This window comes from Delphinus delphis, chromosome 17 (assembly GCF_949987515.2).
Source record: "Delphinus delphis chromosome 17, mDelDel1.2, whole genome shotgun sequence".
Taxonomy (NCBI): domain Eukaryota; kingdom Metazoa; phylum Chordata; class Mammalia; order Artiodactyla; family Delphinidae; genus Delphinus; species Delphinus delphis.
Window position 1 is genome coordinate 58,971,382 of NC_082699.1, and position 20,506 is coordinate 58,991,887.

The following is a 20,506-nucleotide window of genomic DNA, read 5'->3' on the forward strand; positions in this document are numbered from 1 at the left end:
TAAAACTTGTTATTAGCATAATTATATTTCACAGTATTAAAAAAATAAACATGAAGCCCTCAATTAAAAAGAAAACACACACACACACAGAATCAATTTCATTTTCATACAAAAACATGGTCCTTTGGTGAAATGATTTTTTTTTTTTTTTAATTCTTGTGCCCGATGAATGGCCTATGAGCATGGGGCCTGGGCAACCATCACCTGAAGAAATGAAAAGGCGGACCCACGGGAAGCACGCCAAGCGATTCTAGGCCTGGGGACCAGGGGTGCCGGGGCAAGCACACAAAGCCTGGGGCTTCAGGGGCGCTCACCTGGGAGCGAAGAAGTACTAGATGCACAGTAGGTACCAGGGCCTCTGGCTCGGGCATCGGGACAAGCAGCACTGGACTCGGTGGCTGAAATGTGGCACCACAGAGGTATAACAAAGGTGATGGAGCCTGTAGGTCTGAGCCTGGTGATGCTTCTGGTCAAGCCTGCTTTATCTTTGGAAATACACAGGTATAAGCTAAATAAAAATAAGAAGATAAATATAATATGTCTAAAACCAAATGAGCAAGCAGTCGAGATTATTTTATTATTATTTTATTATTTGCTAGAAAGACTTTTCAATATGCAAGCGCGTTTCTTCCGAGAATTGCCCCAATGTGATCTCAAGAGTCCACGTTAACTCCTTTTCTGGAAACTTCCTTTTCTTAGCTGTTGTATTCTTGAAGAGCCTGGGCCATGAAGAGTTTGCCTAAGTTTTGAGCAGTGAACTCCTTGATGTTCTGGCAGTAAGTGTTAATCTGGCCTGTGCATTTGGGAAAGTGAGAAAGAGAGTCATAATGTTCCACAAACTGTAAAATGACCCAGAATACTAGTCAAACAAGAAAATCAGCATAACACAGAATCATCAGAATTTTATTTTGTTATGTTTTGAATCAAAAACAAAAACAAAGCAGACACAGATTTAGCGAACAAACTAGTGGTTACCAGTGGGGAGAGGGAAGGGGGGAGGGGCAATATAGGGGTAGGGAATAACAAGACGTACGAACTATTAGGTATAAAATAAGCTACAAGGCTATATTGTACAACACAGGGAATATAGCCAATATTTTGTAATAAATTTAAATGGAGTATAACCTTAAAAAACTGTGATTCACTAAATTGTAAACCTGGAACATATAATATTGTAGGGCAACTATACTTCAATAAAATTTTTTTTAAAAAGAGTTAAGAATTCTATTCGTTCATAAGGGATTAATAAAGAATATAAATTTTTTTTTTAAATAAGCTATCTTCCACTCTTGGTTACATGGATAATGAAGAAAAACGACAACTTTTAAAAAGATTATCAGCAGTCAAGCACATATTCGTTGTCAATCAAAATGTACTGACTGTGCAGACCAGACCAACACTGTAACTAAGACAAGTGAGAAAACAGCAGTAGCTCTTCTTAGCCAGCTAGAAGGGAGACACCAAATCACAGAACTGTAAACTAACCAGACCCACCTGACCCAGATGTTAACTACAGTAGTTTTCAGTCCGTGCTCCGGAAATATTAACAGCCTGCTCCTGCACCCCCAGAGCCCAGACAGAGCATGAGCAAGGAGCCCATGTGAGGAAAGGGCTCCACCACTGCATTAGTCTTAAAACTAATGATCTAATCTGATGCAACAGTTACACATTTCTTGAAAGTATAAGAAATACAATTCTGCTTGAAGTGGCCCTTAAGTAAGTGTCTCAGTTTCCCAAATCTCATTTATACAGGTACCAGAAAGCTTTAAGGAATTTGGAATTTCCCCCACACTAAAAATATATCAACAGAATTGAGAAATTGCAGAAGACCCTCTTTTCTCTGAGTTGGATTTTCACTCTAACAAATCTCTCAGACAACTGGCTGACTGAATCAAACAGTATTCAACAACATTCATACAGAAATAAGGTGATTATAGCTAAATAAGGGCATGAATGTTATATATTCAAAATCAAGTCCTGGCACAGGACACAATGGCTCTACTACCTTAAGGCAGTGTTAAATGTTTATCCCCAGAGAAAGTCCATGGAGAGTTACATTCATGTTGCTACAATACAAGTCAAAGAAAGGGAAATACTTCTTTGAGTCAAAAACTTCAGTTCAATTCAAACACCCACTTACAGACTGGGCTCAAGGCTAGGCTAGAACATCAAAAGTAAGGGGTTTGAACTCAATGGTCTTTTGCATTATGAGATGATAAACACTTTTTCTTGGTTTCCATGAAAGATGACTCACACAAAACCTTCCCATTTTAGAAAGTTTATATAATCCCATCTCAAAAGTGTTTGTTTAGATAAACACAGAGTGAAGCACTGAAAGGACCTCAGAAATAACAAAGACTGACAAATTCTTAAATTTCAGAAATTACAGGTGCTAGATTCAAGTCCATCATTTAACCATTTTAAATACACTAACTTTTAGATGTCTTACCCTGTGAATCTCTCCCTGTCTCCTGCTTCCTAAAGAATAAAGAAAACCAGCCATGCTCTGCACTGGCTAACAATACCTGCAATGAGCAGAGAATCCATCCTGGCAGGGGGCTGATGTGGTTTGAAGAGTTTGGACAGATCCTCCTCAGGGAGCGGGGGTTCTCCTCGACTCTGGCGCTGCATATTCTCCTGCTGGCGACGCTGCTGATACTAAAATTCAGAGAGGAAATGATTGGGTTATTCTTCTCTACCTGGGGAGAAAAAAGACCTCCCTCACTTATGTGATCAGCAAAACTCCACTGCTTTGAACTCCAATCTCGGTTTTATAAATGTAACCCTTCATAACTCTTGCTTCTAAGAGGCTAAATATGGTTAACAGTCAAAGAAAACTTCCTTGTTGTAAACTCTAGTGTCACTCTGAGCTCTAAGATTATATAACTAATGATTTAGAAAAACAAAACTGGTTATGTGAGAAACATGGGGCTTACAGGCAAAGAAGCTCAAGATTCATGAGCGAAAGGGAGTAACTTGACCAATTATGACAATGGGGTAAACAGCACTGCAAGTATGATTCATCTTAACTTGAAGAACTAAGTAATGAAATATCATATTGGGGAATTTTTTCAGCTTTATCCTTATTGACCAAAGTAACAATAATACTGATGATGTTACTATTATAACGTCACCATTCCTGTTATTATTATAACAGTAAATACTATCATTTCCTAACAACAGATAATCAACTGTGCTTTAGCTCTACACCGAAGAAAGAATATTAGCACAGATAATGCTTCAAAAACTTTCAAACTCTGGATTCTTAAGACTCAATGCAGAGAAAGTGGGGTTATATATAAAGGTATATATCAACTATAAACTTATAGTTCAAACTACAATCAAGACGCTAATAGCTGTGGATTGCTTACAACAGCAGAGGAAATAATATCCCACACACAGCCTTAAAAGGTCAGATAATGGGAAACCAGGGTAGGCTAGTAAAAATTTTAAGTCCTTAGATAAGGGAAGTAACTTGCTTTGCAAAAATTTCTACTCATTATGGGGTATGAGAGTAGAAGTGAGACAAATCTAAAAAGGGTTATGAATGGTGCTAAGTAGGAATAAATGTCAAATGCAAAAATTTATATCATACTAGAATTCTAAAAAATATCTCCTAAGATTGGTTTCCAGAATCAACTGTTTCATTGGTGACAGATTTTCAATTTGATCCTCCAGTTGGGTCTTTTACCTACAGGAAGAACCAGCAAGGGAATGGGATCAAGCTGGTTTTATTCTCCCCAGTTTATAAGAGACTTTCACCATCACCATCTTCACCACCATCTTTTCAGTTAAAAAAATGATACTTTATAGATTTATATGTGTTTTAAAAATTCTATGTGTGTAGAAACACAGTATTTTAAATTTCACTAAATATATGAACATTGGTATTAAATTAATTTTTTAAATATGATATTCTCAGAACCACTTAGTTGTGCTTAAAATCCTACAGTTACCAACATCTAATTTAAAGTACATTTTAATGAACAGAGTAATCAAACACTCACATATATGTACATTCTGGAATCAACTTATCTATGAATCAAATGCTAAGAACATTTCAGAGCAATATAGTCCAAAACAGTATTCCAGGAACTGTGAAAATCATGTGGTCTTCAGGCAACACTAATAAAGATTAAGATTAAATGGCCAGAGCAGTGTGGATGTGCATATGAGAATATCCAGGTAATTCCAGATAAATCTGTATTATACTATCTATTTCACAACAGTTGATCTATTATTTCCTATCAAAATTGCTTGCTCTTAATCACAATTGCTCAGTTTTTTAAATGAACTGAAGACCGCTAACTGTACTGCAATGAGCCACTAGCAAACCAATTATAGTTAGTAAAGAAATGAGCTGTGACCCTCTAGAATCTCTCTGCCTCTGATTTTCTCAATAAATATATCTCTTTTTTGCATAACCTTGGCATTACAATCTGAGCTTAATCTACCAGCTCTCTTCAAGATAGGTATTTTTAAGTACAACTTGTAAATACTATATTAAGAATATATATATAAAGAATAATCTTTTAAAACATGATAGAGTTACTAGCTAAGAGTCAATGCTTTATCAAAGATAATTAAGATCGTTTTGAAGATGACTCTTGAAGCACCATACTTCGAAAGAAATTCTATGTTTGCTGAATTTTCCCATAATACCAACCTGATGTTTCTGCTGCTGCTGTTTACTCGTGTTCCTCATGTATGTGTTATATTTAACTATATCTTGGCTCATTTCATCCACTCTGTCCATCAGCAACTGGAGGGTCTTCCCCAAATGACTGCTGAAATATAAAGTAAGTATACTGACGTGTCATACTTTAAAGTTATAGCTCTGTCACTGCTCTAAGTAGTTTTGAGATATTAAACTGATCTTCCATTTGCTAAAAAAAATGAAAGCACACACATACAGGAAAGCAAAGGCAGAGGAGAGAATGAGAGTCGGCTTGTTATTAAACTTTCCATACCGAACCCACAACTATTAACTACAAGGGTATCTGAAATAGCTCAATTTCTTAGTGTCAGAGCATACACATGTCAGAGTAGAAAGAGTTAAACATATCTAGCAGGGTATCTAAAATGGGTACTTTCTGAACAATCAAGTTTAACCTAGGCTCAGTACTCCTGAACCTGTTTCCTGAGCCCCGCCTCTGCTCTCCCCAATTGTGCTCCAGAGCATTCAAATCAGTAGCCACAGAAAGGAAGAACCGGCAACCGGACTGAGACGTCTGGCACATGATTTCTCTACCTAGCAGGTTCTGAAAGAGTAACAATAGCATTTATTCTGCAAGACCAAATGAAGCAAGAGGGCTCCTTCCCCTCTGCCCTTCCTAAAATCTGAAGTACAGTCATTCATCTTTCTTTTCCTCTCCATAAATTTCTACTGCAGCTTACTTACCAAAATCTTCTTACAAAGAGATGCTAATGGTTAGTACAACACCCACCATATTCACTGATTTCTGCCCACAACTATCTCCTACCATGTTAAGGCCCAGTACACGTATATGTACTCTAAAAATCACTAGCTGACAAATAGTACTCATTCATTCATTCCACACAGGTATCTACTAAACACCTATTATGTTCCAGCCTCAGTGATAGCAAATAAGGAGACACTAGTGAATGAGACATTCCTGGTCTCGGTCTTCACTGAGCTTACATTTGATGGGGAGGGGGAGGAGGGAAGAGGGGAGATAAGACACTTAGATAGTGTGGTCACAATATCTCTTTTAAAAGGTGACAGGCTGGCGCTTCCCTGGTGGCGCAGTGGTTGAGTCCGCCTGCCGATGCAGGGGACGCGGGTTCGTGTTCCGGTCCGGGAAGATCCCACATGTCGCGGGGCGGCTGGGCCCGTGAGCCATGGCCGCTGAGCCTGCGCGTCCGGAGCCTGTGCTCCACAACGGGAGAGGCCACAACAGTGAGAGGGCCGTGTACCGCAAAAAAAAAAAAAAAAAAAAAAAAGGTGACAGGCTGGAAGCACAAGGTTAGAAGGAATCAGCCATGCAAAAAGTATTCTAGGTGAAAGAAAGCCCAAGTGCTGAAGGCCTGAGGTGGGTAAGAACTAGACAGGTAAAAAGAGGAGGCCTGGCATGGGAGGAGCACAGAGACAGGCTACGGAGGCCAGACAAGCACACACCAGGAGCCATTAGCTGCCTCGCACAACACCCCAACCACACGGTCACTTAGTGTGAATGAGAACCCGCGACTCTGACATGAATCCCTGGTGACATGTTTTGCCTGAAATTTTAAAATGATTTAGCCTGGCTGCTATGCAGAGAATACACTGGAGGGTAGCAACTAGGAGACAGTTAAGAGTCCACTGTGGAGTGCTGGCAAGAATGTGGAGAAATTAGAATACTCATACGTTGTGGGGAGAATGTAAAATGATGCGGCCACAGTGGAGAACAGTTTGGTGGTTCCTCAAAAAGTTAAACATAGGGTTACCATATAACCCAGCAATTCTACTCCTAGGTATATACTCAAGAGAACTGAAAACTTTTTGCTTACACAAAAACTTGTACATGTATGTTAATAGCTGCGTTATTCAAAACAGACAGAAACTGGGGAAAAAAACCGAAAAGGATGAATGGATAAACAAACTGTGATTTGTACATACAATGAAATACTACTGAGTTATAAAAAGAGCAAAGTACTGATATATGAATGAAACTTAAAGGCATTATACTAAGTGGAAGAAGCCAGACACAAAAGGCCACTTACAGCATGGTTCCATTGATAGGAAACGTCCAGAAGAGGCAAATCCACAGAGACAGAAAGTAACTACTGGCTGCAAGGGGATGAGGGGAGGCAAAGTGACTACTTAGAGGCATGGGGTTTCTGCTTGGGGTGATGAAAATGTTTCAAAATTAGTGGTAATGATTGCACAATACTGCAAATGTATTAAAAACCACTGAACTGTATTCTTTAAAAATGGTTAAAATGTTAGATTTTATTTTACATGAATTTTACTTTAAAACTGCACGCGCGCGCGCGCACACACACACACACACACACACACACACACACACACACACACACACAGACAGAATCTACTGTGGCATTGCAGAGAGAAGTAGTGGCGGCCTGGAACAGCCCAGTGGCAGTGAACATGGAGAAAAGTGGGCAGAACTGAGAGAGGAATCAAGGGAGACTCCCAGTTTCCTGGCTTGAGCAGCTAAACGGTTGGTTACAGCACTTACAGAGAAAGAAAAGGCTGAGGAAGAAACAGACTGGGAATATTGGGAATGACTAAAAGTAAATCCAGTTAAAACATGGATTCCATCTGTAACCTAAAGAAAATAATTAGAAAGCTGAGCATAGGTGTGTGTGTGTGTGTGTGTGTGTGTGTGTGTGTGTGTAGATAAATTTATCTTTTAATCCCAGTCTGGCACTATCTATATTACCTCGATCCAGCAGCTTGGTCTAATGACTTAACTGAAGAATCAAGTGCTTTTTTCAAATTAAATTTTATTTCATATTTATCTTATTCCATTGTAATTTTGTGAATCATTTTTCACTTTTAAATATTTCTTCTTTGGACATCAGATTAAGTATTCACTTTTCTGTTCTTTTCCAATTTCTTAATAATCTGATTTTAATTCATCCATAATTTGAGCTGATGGTGCAAGATCAGGAATTAAAATGATTTTTTTTTCCCCAATAGCTAATCAAATGTCCAGATCCACTGATTATTTAGTCACAATGCTTTCCAAGTAACTTAAGGGCTGAAATTTAACTATACTGTGCCCTCTCACATGCATTCTTTCACACACATTACTGAGTACATACTTACTTTTCGAGTCACTCTGTTGTAAGATACTATATTCAGTCACTCTGTTATAAGATACTATATAAGACATTGTTGCACTCAAAGCACTCTAGTGAGAAGCAAGGAACACAAAAAGAAATGCAACACAGTGGTAGTAGATTCTATAATAGAACAGAAGCATAAAAGACAGTTTGGTGGGATCAGATGAGACTTTCCAGATTATGTGACAGCTGAATTTTGAGTTTTTGAAGGAGCTGAAGATGGGAGTTGGAGACAAGGAAGATGCAGAGGGACACTGCAGATACCGTGTGTAGTTAGCATGGTCAGAGACACTGGCATGAAAAGCATGATACATCTGAAGAACTGCAAGTAACAGTCCATCAGAAGAAGCACGGGAGAAGGGCAAGACTGGGAAAAAAGAGAGCAATGAAACTGAAGAGGCAAACGACCTCACGGTGCAAAGACTCTTGGAAGTTGGGCTATAAGTTTGGATGCTACTCCAAGGACAATGGGGACTCAGCCAAATATTTTAAGCAAAGGAGTAATATGATCATACAATTTGCATTTAGCAAGATCACTGCAATGAAAGAGGAAAAGGTTAGAAGCAGGAAGTTAGGAGACTGTGAAAGTAATCAGGAAAAGAAATAATGAGGCCCTGACCTAAGGTAGCAAAAGACAAGGAATAAGATGAAATCACCCCAGGAATCACACACAGGAAGACAGACCCCAAGGAACACCGATATTTAGGGATGAGCAGAAGAAGGTTGACTGTGGAGAATGAGAAGTAACCCAGAAGTAACCCAGTGGTAGTATCCTAAACTACAAAGAAAGTATTTCAGGAAGAAGGTTTATCAACATATTAAATTTTCAACACTCTATAACATCCAACAATATCGTGATAAAATTACCTTTTGCAACTTCAGCGAGAACTCTAACAACACAGAATAGATGGAATACTAAGTGTTTAGGATAAGTGGAAAATGAGTAAATACAGACAGCGACATATAGAAAATCCTATTAAGAGTTTGACTGTAAAAAAAAAAGGGGGGGAGAAAATGAAGTAAAAGGTTAAAGGAGATGGATATTAATGGCACGAGGTCAAAAGGTGTTTTTTCTGTAACTTTGTTGTTTAAGATGATGGTGACTTTAAACAAGTTTAAATGTCCTTACTTACTCTTAGGAGATGCATGTTCAAGTATTTAGGGGTTAAGTGCCACATCTGCAATTTACTTTCAAATGGTTCAGGAAAGAAAGTACCCATTTGTGTCTAGAGAGAGAAAGAGAACAGGTGCAAATGTAGCAACACATACACCTGGTGAATACAGGTCAATGTTTATGGGTGTTCACTGTATTACTTATTATCCTTTCAATTTTTCTCAACTGTCGAGCATTAAAAAAAAAAAAATTAATGGGAAAATCCAGTCAATAAATGTAACAGAAAAGAACCAGTACAGAGAGGAACTGGAGATACCCAAGGAGAGAGGGTGCAGAAAAAGACAGAGCTGGATGAGGCCTCAGGGGAGACACTGATCCCTCATTTTCACCAGTTAAAGAACTGAGGCCCAAAGAACTATATTAAATACAAGAAATACTGTAATTAACTACATGATTACTTGTTAAATAAGTCACTTATGTTCTTAAGCGCAAAAGAAATTCACAGAAGGGAAAGATCACCACCAATCCTTGACTGGGTGATCGAGGAGAGAGCAATGACACTGGAGAAAGCCATTAAGAAGAGTTAACTGCCATTGCAGAGAAAGATCTATTATTTTTTCCAGACCTTACATCTTGGAGACTGACTACACTGATTTTAGCAATGAAAAAGGTGCTACTAGAAGAGAACTTCCCTCTCTACTAAAAAGCGTCTTTAACGCGAAGTACTAACATTACGTGTTGTAGGTATATGTAATTATAGTGAAAGAGCACAAGCACAAGGAAGATGCAGAGGGACACTGCAGATACCGTGTGTAGTTAGCATGGTCAATAGCAATTCATGTGGACTTTAAACATTTCATAACACTTCTGTTACTATAGTGCTCTTCAGAAATCTAACCAATAAGAAATACGTGAAAATCTGCACAGTACAGGTCTTGAAGGGCAAAAGGAATTAACAATAATACAGAACTATTTCACAGGTAACACTCATAGGAAATCAGGTCCACTACCAAGAGCAATTTTATGGGGATCTTTTCAGTACCAGTTCAACTAGAATCGTGAAACGGAGTTATTGTTGGCAGTTTCAATAATATAGTCTTTTCTTTTATTTCCAAGGAAAGAAAGGACTGAAAACAGATAACTTAAACAGATGTGAATGGAGAGGTGCAGTGATAAGTCTGCTCTGGCTACAGTATCAATTTGTCCTTATTATCCTTCATGTATGATGCCCACCCTTAGTTTACTTTTTTAAAGAGGAAATAAGAACAGAATTGTTTTTTCATGTGTGAAAAGCCAAAGGCTTGATTTTTAAAAATTAATAAAGGCTGTTATGAAATAACCATTACCAGAACTTCCGTCTAATAATATTAAAATTAAGAATTAGAATTTTTTAAATGAAGGGAATGCAATATGTTTTATTCATAGCATAAAGCAAAGTTATCAGGTAAATGAAAGAACTGGAACACGCATATGGGTTGTGATAAGCAAGACCAAGCAAAATGTTTAAGGAGCTACTTCAGAATGATTCTGATGCGGTTTCTTAGAAAAAGTTTTATGGCAAATGATGATTAACAATCATCATGCTACTAATGTTAGAAATTAAAATTTGAGAGGTACAAAGGTTACATTACAGTCTTTTAAATTAGTACTATCAATTTGGGCCAAAGTAACAGTCCATTCGTATAAGCACTGCTTCAAGGTTGCTTCCTTTTTTTTCTCTTCTCCCAATAGGAACACCAATTTACCCTTTTAAATAACTTCACATGGAAAGCAAACATATTCTCTTCCTATTTCATATAAAATACAGAAGATTAAAAACTATAATAAAATATTTGTCCAGATCTTAGTTGCTATGGCGAACTGAGAACATTTTCTTGGCTATTCTAAATGCCGCTTTGGACAAACAGACATTACAGACCAGCTCATTGGTAATGGGAAAGCAGAGAAGGGCTGTATTTGTTTTGTATCCTCAATAAAGGAAGCTCGGAGAAAGGTGAAGACGTAAATAATATGTAAGCAAAAGCTTTCACATAGTAAATTTAAAATTATTATGTAACTATATACTTAATACATCAAATTGCATGCTGAAAAAGGTTCTTAGCTCAATGCTTTAAATACAGGTGTGCCGAGTGTGTTTGTGAAAGCAATGAAGAAAAATATGACCTTCTAAAAGAGACAAATTAAAGGACTATTATGAACATACATTTGCAAACAGTACACTCTTTAGTGCCAAATGACCCTTGCAACCTGGCTGTATTACTGAGCCCTCCGTTTACCATCCAGCTTCCATCTCCTTCCCCTGTTAAGACTTTCTAGTGGCCTCTGTGATGAATTCATGCAATGAAGGTGGCACTTCAACCACAGTGCATGGAGAAGAACATTGGGTATATTGGTCCTTCTGGGTTTACCCCTACTTGTCTTATACTGAAGAAGTACAAAGCCTGCATATTCTTTTGTACTAGCTTCTATCTGGGATAACTAGAAACCTGATAAATAACTGAGCTTCTGTTCCAAACTGGTTGCTTTATGAAAACACACCTTGTTTTTCTAAGCCATTCAGCAAATGCATACTGATAGATTACCTACTTGCTATTAGCCTTCTCCTGCCACAAAACAATCACTAACATCAGGCTTAAAGGGAATTTAAGAGGAGCTATATACATGACTCTGTTCATATTTCTGTTAAAAGCAATCAATGAGGGGAAGTGAAACATTAATTTCATAAAGGAAATAATCTGTTTTAGAACACCTCAGTCAGCATTTTATCAATATAATAAATAATATCTTAGCAACTAGATAGCCAAAGCAGTCACAATGAAGCAAATGATGTCACCACTGTCTAAGAAGCAAAAGCCAGTGTGAGGTTCAGAAAATTCTAATTTTGGCTGAAAATTCAAATGGAAAGCTTACTGCTTATAGAGTCTACATCTGAACAAGGGCAAATGCCACAGTAAAACAAAGAAGCATTTTGGTTTTCTCCCAAGCATTATTAAATATCCAGACCTAATACCACGGCCTCTAAGGATACTGTACAATAAATAAAGCTGAGCCAAATCACAAAACCCCTCCCCTGTGGGCATGGACCATCTCAAAGCAAAAATGACACAGAGAAGGCAGCAGAGCGTTCCTATGATAACAGGAGCTATTAGTATTCAAACACCACCTCACTTTATCAATAACCACGGTGTTTTTCCTTGGATTTTAGTAGAGCTGGACAAGTACTACATGTTGCTACTATGTCTTAAGAACCTCAAAATGTGCTTAAGTAATTTTCTTCTTGTTTCACAGGTTAAAGTCTAAGTAAAAGACTCTTTTGCAGAAAGTGATAAAAAAGGGACTTTTCATTAGACAGGGCTGCTTACCTGCTAGCAAGACTGAGCAATTCATGTTTATCTGCTACAGCTGACTTCTTCTCAAGCTCCCACATTAGGACGTTGATCAGATGTGAATTTTTAATTACAATCGGCACTTCTTCAAACATGTGCTCAAAGGTGATATTTCCCTTTTTCAATCTGTGAAGCATGTTAAAAATACATTAGTCTGATGGTCAGAAGTAAGTGTTAAACTGATTATTTCATACATTTTCCCTAATTACAGGCCCTCTTCAGGATTTTTGTCTCATTAGCACTTTTAAAAAGGGAGAGAAACTAGAGTTTTACAGAGTCAAGCCTAAGTCGAGTGATTTGAACAACTCTGAAAATGATCCGAGTTGGAGCTATAAGACTAGAAAATAAGACTCTTAGCAAAAGAAACTATTGTTTCTTCACAATCAGGTTATCTTCAAAATTTCAGATACTAAAATGTAAATGCCATAGGAAATCATGCTATATAATCTATATCTAAAATATTTAAAATAGCTAGAAAAGAGAAATACTCTAGTTTTTGGAAAGTTCACTTTAAAAGCCAACTGAACTCAAGAGATTAACAAGTAGCAGGGCACTCACACGTTACTCCACACGCGGTGGCTGAGAACACGGCGAGAACGCAACTCCTCAGAGTTTAGTTATAACTACCATGCCCAGGAACTGTTCAAGAGTTAGCTTTTCTTTTTAAATGCTTCGCATCTTAATTTCTTTAGGAGCCAAATGGTAAACTAGTAATGAATTGTCTGTCCTACATGAAGTCAAAAGCACTAACTTTAATAAGAAATAAAAATTCCTATAATTAACAGAAAATGAAAGAATTCTGAATTTTTAAAATTTTAATGTAAATATTCCAATGCCATTATGTAGGATCACAAAACAGCTTTTTCAATTAATTCTTTGCATACCTGTCACCCATAAAATATCCAAAAAAATCCACATTCCTTACTGAACCCCCAAAAATATTTATATCTTTCCACACACCCCCAATGAAACAGGTCAGACAATAAGACAAACAGCTCACGACTGTTCTGATACAGAACTTACAATCTGACAGCCACTGAACACTCACTCATCCCATCTCCCTTTATTTAATCATACATTTCTTCAAATCCAGTAGCTAATTAATCCCCACTCTAACTGAATTCACTCATGCTGAGAACAACAGATGAGACATTCCATAAAGAACAGTTTAAACATGGAAAGGGAGAAATCAAGTGGCACTCAGCCATGCAGAAACTTCTACCGTCCACATGGCAAAAGCATTACCACACCACCACCGAGGATTCAATACATGTGGCAAACTAATATCTTAAAAGAAAAACACCCGATCCTTAACATATGCCTTATAGGCCCCCAAACACTTACGCTTCGGGAGAAAAATCCTTCTCTTTACAAACTTCCATCAGTTTAGGAGTCAGTCTGTATGCCTTTAGTGAGAGAGACCCTTGGGCAGTTTTTATGGGATCTCAAATAAGGAAAAGAAAAAGAAATTACTAAGAATTCTGTCACTACCAGTGCCCAAATGACACTGGTTCTGGGCACATTCTGTTAATTATCATAGTCTTTGCAAAATGAAGATCAAAATAAATAATCAGAACACAATTTGAAGCAGATTCAAACCAGCATAGCAAACAGTAAGTGAAAATGCAGGAACCTATCATCCTACTTATAATAGGCAGAATAACTTCCTCCCGAAAGTATAAACAGAAGATACAAAATACAGTTATTTTCAAATCTATTCCTCAGCTAGAACCAGCAATCTTGACAAAAATTAAATATAGCATATGTTCTATACATCTTGTATAATTAGAAGGAAAGTACTAATGAATATTAAACATGAAAATTCACTGGACACATTGTGTAGTTCTTAGTCCACTAATTTAAATAAACAGTCCTTCCAAAATTTATCCATCCTAACAATCACTGTTCAAATTTTTTAGTTAAAGCAGATTCTAAAAACAAAACCACTAAAGTCAAAGTGCAATCACAAGTGTCTCTTTAGTTTTAGAGAAACTAATTTTATCAAAGCTAACGCTTAAACACTCCGTGAGTAAGGGAGCTTAGCACTTGCTGCATAACGGCTCCGGCATGCCAATATTCGCCTAAAACCTGTGTTAACATTCATGTTGCCTGAAACTTAACACAGTGAAACTTTTAGCAATAGGTGATAAAATGAAAACCAAAATAGATTGAAACAAGTGGAAAATTCATCAAGGTCTGATGATGCAATGTTTCCAGCCAGTATAAGTACACTTTAACAACTTGTTCTTTACTGTAATCCAATTGTTAACATACTGAAACAATTTGGGGGCAGCTCATAAGATTGATCGTATTCATTAGTATTTTTTCTGACAGATACTCAGGACGTTACATTTACTTCTCAGCTGGAAACTATATGCAAGTCTGCCAGATATGGCAAACTGTGAGTGTTTGGGGAGGGGGAAGGCTATAAAGCTGTTAAATTGCCTACAGTTCTGATACAGCACAGAACATCTGGTCTGGAGAGCTTGAGGAAACACCATTAAATAGGCCGAAAAGAAAAAAATCTTTGTGCTAAGAAACAGTCCAGGTTTTGTACGCTGCTGTCAGAGGTATAAAAAAACTTGGCACACTGTGTTATGATTGGTCAGTCACGTACAGAGCCAGACACTCTAGCAATCGGGGTTTGTTAGACATCTGGTCTAGTTCCACCAGCCCCTTCAAATGAGGGAGGGGAGATGGAGGAATAAAAATGAAGCAGCTACTCCAGCATTCCAAAATGTACACATCAGGGCTCTGATAGCAAGAAAAATAAACAGAAAGAAGGAAACCCTGTCTAGACTTAGCTGCTGCTGAGGCTGCTGCAGAAACAGGGTTGGTATTTACTTGAGAAGGCCTGCCAGGCTGCTCTTAGAGGCGAAAAGACAGAAAGCAAAAATAGTAGTAGTAATAATATTAAGGGAAGAAAAGAATAATAAAGGAAACTCCTACTAACCGTAAATGAGAACGACAGATTCTTCAATGGCATGCTGGTAACTGAACTGAGAATCCAGAAGCGCCCGGGTGACGAACGAGCCGTAGTATGTGGACTGGTACCAGCCCACGTGGAGATGGTCGATGTTTACATGGCGAAGGCTCCGCATCATTTCCATCTGATATTGGACTAGATGATGGGGACGAGGGGGACAAAAGAAAAACTATTTAATGACATTACCCATATTAAAAACAAGCCTTTTTGGAAACAAATTTCTACACAACTGTTTATTAGCTAAAGGGAACAGGTTTCCAGATTTTAAATTCATTTGCTTCACATATAAAGAAAACAAATTAAGCTTTCAAATCATTAGGGCATTCCTTTTCTCATTAACAAAAACACATTTTGTAGAAACAGTATTAAAAATCTAATAATAATGCCTTATTCCAAACAAGTAATTATTTATTAAATGTGTCTCCACTTTTAAGGAAAAAATTTGTGTAATTACTAAATTGGATGGTTGTAAGAAGTTATGTTTGAATTAATAAGTTGAGAGTAGTTATCAACGTCTTCAACACAGCTTTAGAACTGAGAAGTTAAAACCATCAAGAAAACCAACAGGAAAACAATTAACTACCACATTATTTAAGTATGAACAGGACACAAGCTGTAGCTGATTAAAAATAGAAGAATTCATTTTTGCCTTCAACTGGTGCCCCCTGCTGCATGTGCTAAATTTAGAAAAGAATTCTTTTTTCTTGTCTGTGTGTTCCTTTGTGTTAAGTAATCAACAGTATTTTTTTTCATTAGAATAGTTATATTTTAATCACCATGTACAGAATGAAACAGTTGGATGACTTTTACATGTCAAATTAATGACTGTAACGTATATTATTAACTCAAAGCTGTATTACTAGAAAAATGGGTGCAGACACTATAATAATGTATTCTGAAAAGCAATATAGCCCAATAATGAGTAGCAAATATGTAAAACAGGAGAAAATTTTATAGTTAACATAATATTCAAGCTATTTCTATTACAATAAAAATGCATGACTGTGTTGAGTAAACATATTTGCTTAACTCAAAATCTAACCATTTCATTTTCAAAACTCTTAATCAGGTTTTAGCAAAAGTAAAGTTAAATATCTGTCATTTCCTTGGTTATAGCACTACAGTTTTACAAAGCAAACAAAATTCAGAATCATAAAGTATAGAAGAACCTTCCCCAGATGGACATGGTCTTTTCAACATTTGTTACTAGGTAAAGAAAGTATAAATCTGCTTATTCCAAGGAAGGTTATATTTCTTATGATAAAAGATGGCAGCCAACTCATCAACTACTCAAGAATTATGTGTTTTTTGAAGTTTTCTTTTCATATACAATATGAAGCCTTCAAGAAGCAGCAGTATAAAATTAACATGGCAATCTTGAATCAATTACCTTTTATCTTAATTTTTTCGCTTCTAGCATATAAGATATCCCCTTTCCTAGCCAGTTTAACAGATTCCTATCAACCACATAAAACTGGGATAGAACCATTGCTATTGTTTCTTTCTGCTTTAAAATTTCATAACTCTTTTAAAGTAAAATCACTGATTTGGCTAGTAAAATTTAATCAAATATAACTTATGAATGAAAAATTCTAATATCACCAGTAAAACAGGAGCCAGAACTAAATTTAATTATTTATTTTAAAAGGATAGGAAAGAGGAGATGGGGAGCAATTACCAAGCAACTGACAGTACAAACACGATTTTATAGGATGAGTTTTTTAAAACTGGTACTTCTAAAACATCTGTCAATGTACAATTTAGCTATAATATAAGCAGAAGACAGATTCTACCAACTGGCAGTAGTAGAAAAGAAGAAAAGACCCGGAGTCTAGTGATCTAGGTTCTCATGTCGGCTCTGAGATTTCTGCCGTGGGGCATCTCGCTGTCCTTCTCTGATGCTCAGTTTTCCCATCTCCAAAAAGATCTGAGAGCTCATCCCAGTCAAAATGCTACGATTCCACACTGTTCACTGGATATGCTAATTACAAGTAATGATTCTTCTATAAACTAAAGCAGGTAGCATGCATTAATAATTAAAATAAAAGTGCTTTCCTATGAAAAATATTCTGTAATCTTACTGTCAAACAGCCTGAATACAACAGATTTTATAATAGCATTTTCAGGATGCATGAAGTAGAAAACTTTACAATCAGTAGCAAACCTCCAGATTCCTTCTTCATCCAGAGTCTTACCTATCTTACAGCCCCTTGGTAACGATAAGGAGGAAAATGAAGTGTTTCTCTCAGCTAGAGAAGAGACTAAAGACTATAAGCCTATGAATGAAGCCTGTCGCCCTCGGAGATACCATTGTAATAAATGCCAATGTATTTATTTCTGGGGATTGAGGGATGAAGAAATAAACCTCTATATTACGGGTGAGGCTGGAGGTGGGGGGAGCACTTCTATTTTCCTCTTCTACAGCTTAGAAAATCATGACATACAAGATTTTACGAGGCTTTAATAAAAATTTATTTTTAAGGTCATAAGAGTTTTCATAGGATGAAAATACAAATCTAAGGGTTAAGACCAATGACAGGTGAGTTAATAAAATTGCTTTTGAAAATCTACAATGAACTGGAATTTCACTATTACACACACAAAAAAATATGTGAAATTTCAGGTCATTCTTCATCTAGGTTTAGACCTACCACCCCAATTTTTTAAATTAAAAAACACAACTTTTTTTTTTTTAAATGCATGTCCTCTTGGAGGTATCAGAGAAAGAAAGGATCTAACTAAAAAGACTACAAGTGATCCTTGAAAAGGTGAGGGTAAGGGTGCTAGAGCTCCAAAGTGAAATTGGGGTGCACTGAGGCCCAGTCCTCGCTGGAACTATACATATAAGGCTCCATTAAATGCACAGTTTAAAGAGGTTACTTCAATTTAATTAAAAAAAATTTTTTTAAGGAAGTCATATTTGTTCTATTATATGCAATCAAGAGACAACTCAGAAACAGCCATGTGAATTTTTACCTCTGCAGTGTTTTAGGTCTATGTCCTTGTTCTAATGTTAACACAGACATGTGACCCTTGTCTCCTTTCACAGTTTTTCCTCCTCCTCCAACCCAAGTTCTCAAAAAGTACAAAATAAAACCCTAAAAAGCTTCCCGGTAAACCTACGTGGGGATAAGAAATGCACAGCAGACTGTCCCACTAAACTGTGCTCCCAACACGCCCATCAATCAACTGAACTGAGCTGCCACACCGGCTGACACCCATTTACCCTCTGACACGGAAAAAAAAGTCGTGATACAGTGACATGCCAGTAAACTTTACACAGGAAATAAGGAACGATCATTCCAGATTCTAATCTCCCAGGCAAATACCACTGCTTTAGTGGCTCTGCTAGTCTAGTCTCTCTCAGGAGTTATGCTGGAGGTGGAGGGGAGGGATACTGGGGGTGGGCAGGTGAGACACAAACAAGAGACCCAGTTTAGCTAGGACACCGGGTAAACAGAAAGGGGAAGGGCTCATGCTATCTGGAAAGGACTGTGAGGACGGACGTGTGTCCCAGCCCGCAGGCTCTGGGGAGTAGGGGCTGGTGCTATTTCCTTCTCATTCCCAGCCATCCTCACGTACCCTCTCCCTGCCACCACCCGCCGCTGGAGTTTTAAAAGAAGGGTAGAAAAGATGTGGCTAGACAGATAAGGTTCACTCCTATCTCTCAGAAGGAAGAGAATTACAGCAACAGAAACAAAAGAGAAAGGAGAAGGAAAAGAAAACCAAAGTTCCTTGATATTAAAGTGCCACACCTCCCTATAGTTGAGTTAATGCAGATCAATGAAATAAGAGACAAGCATTTACTGGCAACTCTGACGAGTTGGCTCAGGGTTAGAGACACTTTCATTTTTGTTCTAAAGTTCTCGTATTTAACAGAAGCCCAAGTGGCAATTTCAACCAACGATATTAACTTCTGAGTTAATGGCTAAATATTTCTGGAGAACTTTCCAAAGATGAATAGCAAGGGAAAACTTTTGGGGAGAGGGGGATTACTTTAAAATATGATAATATTCAATAGAAAGGCTCAGAATTGTGTAGTGAGAAGTTTAGGAAAGAACATTTTAAACGTTGTTAGTTTAAAAAGCAAACCCCCTGCCGACTGACTGAGGAGAAACAGTGAACAGCAAATGAATTTCAAAGACAAATTGGTAGTTACTACCAAGCCAACTCAAATTACTAATACAAAAGCTACACTAGATGCAATTGAGGTGGTGCTACAAAATTTGGAAGGATTATAAAAATGAGGTGAAGTTTTATAAATCTCTTCAACCTCTACAATTACCTTCATTGCTTAAGCCGCTCCCAAGCAAAGGAGAGCCTGGTTTACAACACTGAGGAACTGCCCGCAATCTGGCACCAGTGTATGCACATTCACTTTTTCCAGATACCCTCCTTTGCGAAACAGTCAATTTTAAACTGCCTAGAGCTAAACAGTCTTAACTGAGGCAGGCTGCCCAATAACTATTGCTTTCAAAAATCTACCACATTTGTTGGGCTTTCTCCCGTTTTATCTCCAAATATGAAAACACTGAAAATACTATGCTGCCTTATATTTAAATGCTGTATCTGGACTCACACGCTGGCAAACAATCGAACAAGAGTTTGAGATATGAGTTCTCCTTAAGATCACCGGGAAGGACACTGAATTCGAAGCTTTTCAGTTCAGCACAATAATTAATCAGCATTCTTTTCACCTCCAATTCCTCACCTTCATTTTAAAAACCATCTTTATTTTATTATTTTAAGTGAGTCCTCATGAAATGCAATTTATTGCCAAAAAACAGGAACAAAGAATTACCACAGTTGGCCAGGCTGGGATGAGCTGAAAGTAGAAAACTGAAGCTGAAGCATACTTTAAAACTATCTGTCTGGCAGATTGCACGCGCACGCGCGCACGGTGGGGAGGGGAGGGGGCTGTTAGAGATGTCTTATTGGGGAACAATTAAAGGACCAAGTAATAAACTAATTTAAATTTTAAAAATTAAAAACAATTCAATGGATCTATTGTCTTATTTGACTACTTTGATATTGTATCAAACAAATCCAAATCATTTAAAAATATATTATAATAAAATCTTATTAAGAATATACATAGATATAGTCTGGAGGAAAAGGACAAGACTAAGCACCAGGAAAGAAACCAGCACTTAGTGAGTACTTATATGTCACACTGCCTGCTATGTGGTCTGCATATGTTATCTGACT

The 20,506-nt window shown here is 37.4% G+C and overlaps 1 protein-coding gene across 2 annotated transcripts in view; it reads right to left on the reverse strand.

The window, feature by feature from the left end:
* Positions 1-569: 569 nt before the first annotated feature.
* Positions 570-20,506, reverse strand: part of EIF3H (eukaryotic translation initiation factor 3 subunit H) — an 87,109-nt gene continuing 67,172 nt past the window's right edge. Inside the window, exons 3-8 of one of the 2 annotated variants that reach the window (XM_059995086.1) lie at positions 15,266-15,433; positions 13,657-13,756; positions 12,289-12,438; positions 4,667-4,784; positions 2,526-2,658; positions 570-793 (exon numbers count right to left, since the gene is read on the reverse strand). In XM_059995086.1, coding sequence (XP_059851069.1) covers positions 696-793; positions 2,526-2,658; positions 4,667-4,784; positions 12,289-12,438; positions 13,657-13,756; positions 15,266-15,433 — 767 coding nt within the window. In that variant the 3' untranslated portion in view covers positions 570-695. Of the gene's footprint in view, positions 794-2,525; positions 2,659-4,666; positions 4,788-12,288; positions 12,439-13,656; positions 13,757-15,265; positions 15,434-20,506 lie in introns of both variants that reach the window. The other variant, XM_059995084.1, reaches the window with a different exon arrangement.